The 9,046-nt window shown below is 44.8% G+C and overlaps 1 protein-coding gene and 1 long non-coding RNA gene across 2 annotated transcripts in view; one reads left to right on the forward strand and one right to left on the reverse strand.

Annotated features, from left to right (window-relative positions):
* The window catches only part of lck (LCK proto-oncogene, Src family tyrosine kinase), a 32,723-nt gene extending 24,085 nt beyond the window's left edge, over positions 1-8,638 (forward strand). The window contains exons 11-13 of the mRNA XM_069195425.1: positions 3,590-3,743; positions 7,232-7,363; positions 7,829-8,638. Of these exons, the coding sequence (XP_069051526.1) occupies positions 3,590-3,743; positions 7,232-7,363; positions 7,829-8,034 (492 nt within the window). The 3' untranslated portion in view covers positions 8,035-8,638. The remainder of the gene's footprint in view (positions 1-3,589; positions 3,744-7,231; positions 7,364-7,828) is intronic.
* On the reverse strand, positions 3,444-5,756 carry LOC138241721 (uncharacterized). The gene is made up of 2 exons (XR_011190987.1): positions 4,705-5,756; positions 3,444-3,806 (listed from the first exon to the last, which is right to left on the reverse strand). It is a non-coding gene; the product is annotated as an uncharacterized lncRNA (long non-coding RNA).
* Positions 8,639-9,046: the final 408 nt, after the last annotated feature.

The following is a 9,046-nucleotide window of genomic DNA, read 5'->3' on the forward strand; positions in this document are numbered from 1 at the left end:
TCTTGGTGACCCATATGTACACAAGCAAAGAAACATAATGGGACATGTGGGCCTCAGGGTTTTTCTGAAGGTTTTTGCATGACCCCATAAAGTTTCTTGGAGCTACACAGTGTGCTCATACCTCTCTTTCTATATGGGTATCTTTGTATTTGTGTGCAATGCATTAAAACACATCTCTGTATGCATGTGCACAAAATCAAAACCCATTTTTTACAGTCAGGGACTTCCTGGTTCAGAAGTGCTAACGTTACCAAGGATATTTTTTGTTTATTCTCTCCACCAGCTTGTAATCGGCAGTTGTTGATGAACATGTTTTTCCTTCATAATGCTTGAGTCTTCACAGAAGGCCCCTGGGTTGGCCTGTCTGTCCCAGGAAAGCCGAATTTCGGCTGTGGACATCTCGTTGTAGCTTTGCCGAGTTAGAGTACACAAATTGATGAAGAATGCTGTAGAATTCTGAAGCATGTTAAATTATTTCACATACACAAATTGAGAAATGGCTGACAAAGTGCTTGCTATCCAATCACAAAGGAGGAATTGCATAGCACATACTCAAAATTAATTTTAACAAAGGGAGCAGTCTGATGCAACAGTTCGTATTAGATATTATAGGTAGGAACTACTGTTTACACTGGGTTCACTGTCAGCTATTTTTTAAGTAATAGCTTTGCTCTCCTGGTTTTTGACAACTCTAGTTAAAAGAGTTGTTGTTGTGTTTTTTATTCATTACGGCTGTTAGCTGTTTGATAGAAAATAACGAGACGTTACCTCTGAGCGTTTTTGGACTTTACAGTGAAGGCAACAGTTGTTTGCAGCCTGTATGCAGTTCTGTAACAGGCCAGAGTTGCCCGTTTCCTTTGTCCTTTCCCCACCACAACTCAAAGGGGATCTTCTGCAGACTATTGACCTGAAATATTCTTGCCCAAGCTCGAGGGAACATCCCTCTGCATCTTGTGTAGTGTAGCTGGCACACAGCTGAGTCATCGGCAGATTTGTGAAAGAGGTACAAGGTCAGCGACCCGATCTGACCTGACCTGACCTGAAGGCTGTGATGCAAGAGCAGTAGCTGTCCGCAATGAGCATGCTCGGACTGGCTTTCGTCACACCACAAACACCGAGAATTTCCACGGAAAGCATTAGAAGCGAAGTCGAGCGAGCACCCACTGAAGTTTGCGCAGGTAGCAGAAGAGCTGGCGAATTCTTTCTCCAAAAGGAAATATCAGCAACCAAAAAACACAACAGTATATTTGTTTAGGGAAAAAAAACTGAGTGCAGACCTGTGAGTGCAGACCTGTTTCCTCTTCTGATTGATTTAGTTGGGGCTCTGCCTCTTTTCCGTGTTTATCTTTGGTCTAGGACAAACCGTTCCAATTCATGCTTGAGGCTTTATCTGCAAGGTCTCACTTTTTTAAAAAACAAATTCTAAGTAGAGCTCATCAGAGCAGTTATTGATTGGTTTTTTCTACCTGCGTGATTAGAATTATTTGGACACGTGTAATATATTGTTTTAGAGCTACATTCTACTGTGTTTTTCCGCGTATTGGATGTGATTCTGTGTCTCTTAGAATCTCACAAAAAATTCAGTCTCAGCCACAAGAGCCAGGATTCTCTTCAGCAGCCAAGCAATCCGTTACATGTTAGTTCAAGATCACACAGGATTACACATCATATGAAATGTTTGGTTCTTATTGATTTTAAACACAAAGTTAGTATAATCTCCGGTGCAGAAAATAACAGACTTTGTTTTGTTTTACCTAGGACTACATCAGTTTATATCAGTTATATGGCTAGAAATTCATGTTTTATGCTTAGTTCTTTCATAGCTCATACAGACACTGAAAAGCGGATTTGTGCTTACAAAACAAAGAACACAAGATTATTTAAAACTGCATCTCAGGGACTGTAACCTTGAAGGTGCTCTTGTCACCTCTGAGAAGAATAAGGCTGAAACAGTGGTGACTTCTTCTCTGAGTCCCTGTCGTATGCCCACGATACCTTGATAATTTCATGTTAATTTGGATGATTGCGTGTATCAACATCCACTATGTTTTGATCCTCTAAATATAGCAAATGAAGGATATAAAATACTTCTACACGATGACTGTCAACGCGGTTTCCTCCTTTTTTTCACACACCTAACAAAAATAAAAACATTTTCCCTGCAATGTTTATGGAATACATTCTTGTCTCATTTTCATTTCGCACGGCTGTCTCTTTCAAGACACGCACCTTTAGTAAAACAAAAACACAGCTGAAATGAATTTTGTTGACTTGTAAATGAGGGGAGACGGCAGGTGAGCTGTTTTCTGCTTTCACCTGGGCTCCAGGAAGTGCGTAAGTGGGTCACGAGCTACAGGGCTCCTGCTCTCTGCCGTCGCTTTTCAACGTTCAACAGCCTTGTTGGTAAAATGAAGAAGGAGTTGGCTGACTGTGCTTCCTGCCTGTTTCAATCACCACAGTGCAAAACCCGAGATAATATCTGCCAGAAACGTGTTAAGAGAGAATTATCTTGAACGCTTCTTTGTATCTTATTGCATTTGCTTTCTGCGAAAATGAAAAAACGAGCCACACAAAAGATGTATCCAGCATACCGGGTATGCTCAGAGACACCGTTGCCCCCAAAACACCCTCCTTACTCCGCTTTCAAGTCGTCTTGAAATGAAAAGGACGCACAGTGATATTTAAGGTGTAACTTTCTGTTTGGTGGGCAAAACAATTCTCAGAGGCGCCTTATAGCTAGGTTAAAAAAAAAAACTAAACTTGTAAGTGAATAATGAAACAGTAAAAAAAAAGTTAAACAAGCTGGATTTAAAAATTCACTATGAAATGGGTTTCTGAACTCGATTTTGTTAGTCAGTAATGAAATAGCTTTACTTCATCAATTTCATCTAGTCTGATGCTGTAGAGGTACAGTACTAGAACTGTAAGGATCTCTGAATGTCTACTGGAATGCAGCAGAAAAGAATGGGTTGTATTCACAGATCTTTTAGTTTTTTTTAATCTTAATTTAATCATAAATTATAACATCTGGTTCTTCTGAACGTTTGTGCTGGTACATCTTGTTCTTGCAGTTTTCTGTGCTTATGTTGTGGATTTACTCTGCTTTGCCAGGATTTCCCATTGGTTTCCCTGCTTTAGCAGGCTTGGACTGTGTTTCCACTGGAATTTCCCAGGCTGAATTCCATTTTTCCCTGTGTTACCACAACTAAACTAAGGATCAAACGTTTTTCTTGCGATTTCTGTCAAAAATCAGATCCCTTGTTCCATTAATCTTGGAGGTAATCCTTCATTTTAGAAACCAGTAAGGCAACTTTAACTGTTAGATTAGAAATAAGTCTAATCAGTTTGGCAAATGTAAAATTGATTCATCCCACAGATATTCTAATAATCATTAATATTAGCAGAAAGAAAAAAAGCACTGTTTTCCATAACCCAGTCAATGAGGAGGTACAGTATCTCTTTAATGAAACCATATTTCAGAGACTTGGGCGATGAGTGAGACTAGGGTGAGGGGAACGGGAGACGGTAAGAATTGGGGTCCATGACCTTAGGCAGTGGACCCCCTGAATCAGTGCTTGTGCCCCCCCAGGTTGCAGAGGGAATGGCCTTCATTGAGCAGAAGAACTACATCCACCGAGACCTGCGGGCCGCCAACATCCTGGTCTCCGAGGAGCTGATCTGCAAGATCGCGGACTTCGGGCTAGCCAGGCTCATCGAAGATAACGAGTACACCGCCAGGGAAGGTACGCTCGTCAGCGATTGTCAGCACTGCCCTTCGCCCGACAGCGGCCGTGCCAAGCCTGAACCTGCAGGGCAAATGCCGCAAGCAGGAGACAGGAATGTCTTGCGTGATTTTACATGATTATTTTGTGTCGATGGTTAAGATAAAAAAAATGAAGATTGCCACGGCAGATGTAGGTTCTGAGATGGGCATGGGCAGTTGTGATCCTGGAGGGCCAGTGTGTCTGCAGGTTTTCATTCAGCTCTTAATAGCCCAGCGGACTTAATGACCTGATTGTATTGGGTGGCATGTTGGCGCAGTGGTCAGCGTTGCTGTCTCGCAGTGCTGGGGCCCTGGGTTTCCTTTTACATGTCCAGAGACATACTGGTAGGATACTTGGACCTAGGTGTGACTTTGTGCTTGTCTGTGTCTCTGTGTGTGTTACCCAGCAATGGGCTGGCGTCCAGTCCAGGGCGTATCCTGCCTTGAGCCCATTGCATGCTGGGTGAGGCTCCAGCCTCCCCACAGCCCTGTATTGGACAAAGCAGTTAGAAAATGGATGGATGGATGAATTATCATTGGCTTAATGGGACAGATTTAACAGGTTCTCCCGACTCATCAGACGCTGGAGCTCAGCAGTTTTGAAATCTACAAACCAACCAACCCCTTCATGACCAGGACTGCCCAGCCCCGCTCTGAGAGAGAAGACGTCCCTCTGATGAAATGCATTTGGCATTCGGTCTTTACTTTTTGAATGCCGTTTGCCTCACTGGCACAGAGGAAGAGGCAGTGCATTGTGGTCAGTAATCGAATACTCGTTTTTACTGCGTCGGCATCCGTTACCGCCCCGCCACCCTCCCACAGCCGCGCTGGCATGAAGCATCTCACCTGATGACGTATGGCATGGCCCTGCTGACAGTGTGAAAGAAGAAGAGTGTTTTACTCAAGGGATAAACTAAATTCAAGGTGTTTAAGCTGTTTACCTGCTCCGCTGACCTCACAGTCTGCAGCATTTTGCTTTCTGACTGGGCTTCGATTAAAAATGTCACGGAACAGGCGACCCAGCTGGCTGGTGGAAGCAGATGCAGCCGGATGACACCTTGGGATCAATAAGCTACTGACTACCAAACGGGCGGGACAGGCCGAGCAGCCTCCTGGCTCCTGTCCTCGAGGGACGGCTGTTACCTACTCCCACGGCCGCAGGCGGGAGCCCCGGGGCGGAGGGAGGCTGAGGGGACCCGTGGGGGCTGGAGATGTCTTGAGAGAAGACCCGAGCTGCAGGGGCTGTCTTGCGGTGAGAGGGAGCCGGAAGCTGGAAGGGGGTTTGATGTCACTGCACCGCGGCCCCCTGTGTGTGCAACCACAGCCCCCGTCTCCTCCTCCTGCCTGCAGCGATGGCGCTTTCTTCGGGCTGCTCAGAAGTACCTGCTAGCGGAGCTGGGTCAGGCTCGCTCCCGCAGCTCTCCGGCGCCGCCGCTTGGGGGGGGGGGGCGGTCAGACAGGCGCCCCCGGGCCCGTGGCTGGGAAGGGTGGGCCGTGGGCCGGCGATCTGTCCTCGAGGGGCAGGCTGTGCCGTGGCGTACCGCTGGCGTGGTCGCATGTGTCCCTTCAGACAATCACAAAGCGGCACGGGTTCCAGGATGAAGGACGGGGGGTCAGGAAAGAGAAATCCATTGGAAAAAGAGGTTCCAGTGTGGAGCAATGGTCTGGGATTGGGCTTTCTTATCCAGAAGGCTGTGGGTTCAGAGCTCAGCTGGGTAGCAGGGATTAAGCGCCTTGCTCAGGGGCACCACTCAGACTGTCCAAGTGAAACGCCCAGCTGTATAAATAGATCCAGATATAAATAGCTTTGGATAAACACATTGGCCATATTAGAATACCCTGCTGATACAGTATGGTTTGATTTTGAACTGTTGAATACTCAACAAATCAAAATAGTTTGAGAAATCTTATCCCCCCCCCCACACACACACACTTTTATCAAAACACAAGGACAGATAAATGTGAAAAATCAAAATAATCGGCTCTTGGGGGAGCGCGTTTAGATTCATTGCTGATTGTGGCTCCAGTTAGTCCTGATAAGCAATACGTAAGGCTCAGAGCTCTCACACAGTTATCAAATACCAACATAAGATTGTTTAAAATAGAAAAAAATACACTGTTTTAAATAAAAAGTTTATCTCCTGCTGTACTCCTTTTTCTTTCTGCAGGGGCACAAGGTGCTAATTAGAGCCCCAGTATTGTATCTGGAAGGTTACGGGTTCAGATCCTTTTGAAGGCTTTACTTCGCAGGCATACTAAGGCTATATAAATGGCTACAAATTTAAGATGAGCTGGATAAACAAATTCGGTATATAGTTTCTGTGGTAAGTTTAAAGATATGAGTATAGATCGCAACACGGCTCTGAAATTGAGATGCAATATCTCTTTCATTCTAGAAAAGCAGAATAGGGCATCGTACTGACTGGACGGACTGAGAGCACATTTATAAGCGCTTGGAGCGCCCTCTAGTGTTCCACTAGATCAACTTTACTTTCCACGGTTCTGCACGGTTCCAATTTCGAATCACGCGTCAGCTGTTTCTAATTGTTGGGACCATGCGAGCAATCAGTGTCAGATATTTGAGCACTAATCGCTCAGTTCAGAGGGCTTTGGGTGTAGAGAGCTGAAACTGAAGGGTTACTTCCATTATTATGGAATCAAAAGAACTCAAAATTAGGACGGCACGCTAGTGTTTATCCTTGCTAGTTATTTTGGTGCTTAATAATTAAAATGTGTCTGTCTGCGCACATTCAATAATAATAATAATAATAATAATAATAATAATAATAATAATAATAATAATAATAAATGGTTTTAATATTTAATAACATTCTTCTTCTTCTTATATGACCCTGAATTGGAAGAAGCGGTTAGAAAAAGGATGAAAGGAAGATCTCTTAATTACTTTTAACAAATCACTGGCTTATTCACAAGGAGCGTCTTTGTTTAACTGGTGATTTAAGACGCGACCTGTAAATCCTGTGGGGTCTGGTGCTCTCCTTGGCTCGGATGGGATGGGACGCTCAGTGACGGATCAAAACGGAATATGACTTTCCCACTGAAGGAAATCTGTCAAAAAAGATACTGTTCTGCTCAGATGTCATCTTCCAAAGGAACGATGCATGGAAACATCGTACATTATACCTCTTGCTAAGCCCTTCTTTTAAGGAAATGTAATAGAAGGAACTATATTCATAATTTACATTCACTGTATAGAACACTATACTCATCTCAGAGGCTCCCAGAATACTTTACCTGGGTGCCTGGAGGCCGTCTCCGCACCTCACTTGAACATCCAGTCCCTCCTCCTACAGCGCAGTGTGCCCCAGCACTGCACTGCTTATTGGAAATCAATCGGCTAGAAGCCGAAAGAAATTCACCTCCTCACTGCAGCGTGAGCTGAAAGATCGGGGTGCGGGAGTTTGCCGTGCGAAGCAATTGTCAGACCTCCCTTCTCCTTCCCTTCAGGTGCCAAGTTCCCCATCAAGTGGACAGCCCCCGAAGCGATCAACTACGGGACCTTCTCCATCAAGTCAGACGTGTGGTCCTTCGGCATCCTGCTTACTGAGATAGTGACCTACGGGCGCATCCCTTACCCAGGTACACCACAAGGCTGGGCTTGTCTCCTGTAAAATGCCGAGGCTGCTGCACAGGGAATGCAAACGTCAGATTAAGAAAGTGCAGCCTCTATTCAGGCTCCGTGTTAATCTAAACATTTATATTTCCGAAGGGATTTGGTTGTGTGCTGCTGTGTGCTGCGCAGTGTGTCTGATGGATATTTTTTTCACTAGCTCTTCAAAATACCCACTGCACAGTAAAAAAATAAATGATAAAGCTCTGTATGCTATGGCAACTCTATGTCATTGCTGAGGAAGTTTTATCATCGTAAGGTAATGTAAATGACTCATGCAAAACTGCTGGAATTATTTGCATTTTAGTTATCAGTGTCACGCACTGAAAGCACAGTAGCCTCTGGGGTAATGCATTTTGGGGTTAAAATCTGAACCCCCCCCCCCACACACACACACACACTCCGCTGACCCCTGACCCCCCTGTCTGCCGCAGGAATGACCAACCCGGAGGTGATCCAGAACCTGGAGCGCGGCTACAGGATGCCGCAGCCCGACAATTGCCCCGAGGAGCTCTACAGCGTGATGAAGCGCTGCTGGCAGGAGAGCCCCGAGGACCGGCCCACCTTCGAGTACCTCAAGAGCGTGCTGGAGGACTTCTTCACGGCCACCGAGGCCCAGTACCAGCAGCAGCCCAGCTGAGCGCGCGGCGCGGCACCAGCCCAGCGCCTTCGGAACACCCCGGCCCGCGAGGCGCTTGGGTCTCTTTTGTTGTTTTGTTGTTTTTTTTTTCTTTTTTGAAATGTTCTGTGAAACGTTTTTTGCAGGGAGGAGAGACGGTAATCTAAGACTCATGTCCTAGAAAAGCCTTCCGCTTTTCCTACAGGTTTTGGGTGTACAGAGTTTCTGATTTCTATGTATCTTCGTTGCAACGCTTTGTTGCGCTTTTTTAACATTTTGTTGTTTTTTTCACTCCCGCCCGAAGGGAAATTGAAGGAAAAAACTTCATTCCCGTTTGTAAACCACAAGTTTTCACTGTCTCCAAAAGCGTTAGTGTTAATACTATCGCAGAGTATTTAGGATTACATTTACTTTTTTGTTTTTACTGGCATTTTTGATTATAGAAATATTCATATGTTGGATTACAGCTATACTGTTACCAACCTTTGTGCTTAGATGTCTCATGGTCTTGCTTTTTCTGTAACACATTGGCACATAATGCCTCTGTGTTTGTGTATCCAAATAATTATCAAATAAAATATTAGGAAATAAATGTCTCTGTGCAATAAACATATTTGTGACTGTACCAGGTGTCACTCGAACTGTTATGCAGAAACGGAGCTCGTTAAGAAACTACATAGGACAATATTTTCATCGGATTAATTTTTAAAAGAAGAAAACTTGTAGTTGGAATTGTAGAGACGTCAGTGCAATGAGAGTTGCTCACTGTTCAAAACATAGGAATAAAATGAGTTTCCGGAGAAGCAGTTAATTTCAGCGTATGTGGCACAGCACCAAACACATGGACCCTTAAGGCGCTGTCATTAATCATCACATAGGTACACCAAGACGTTCACTGAAGGGCCGACTGCTGTTTTTCTTATGTGCTTTCGAACACTAACAACAGCACGCTGTGATTTCACGTGGATCTGGAAGTAAAAGAACTCGGAGACGTTGTGTCAAGTATCTAGTCTGACCCCCACGTTGACACCAC

Source organism: Lepisosteus oculatus, chromosome 11 (genome assembly GCF_040954835.1).
Source record: "Lepisosteus oculatus isolate fLepOcu1 chromosome 11, fLepOcu1.hap2, whole genome shotgun sequence".
Taxonomy (NCBI): Eukaryota; Metazoa; Chordata; class Actinopteri; order Semionotiformes; family Lepisosteidae; genus Lepisosteus; species Lepisosteus oculatus.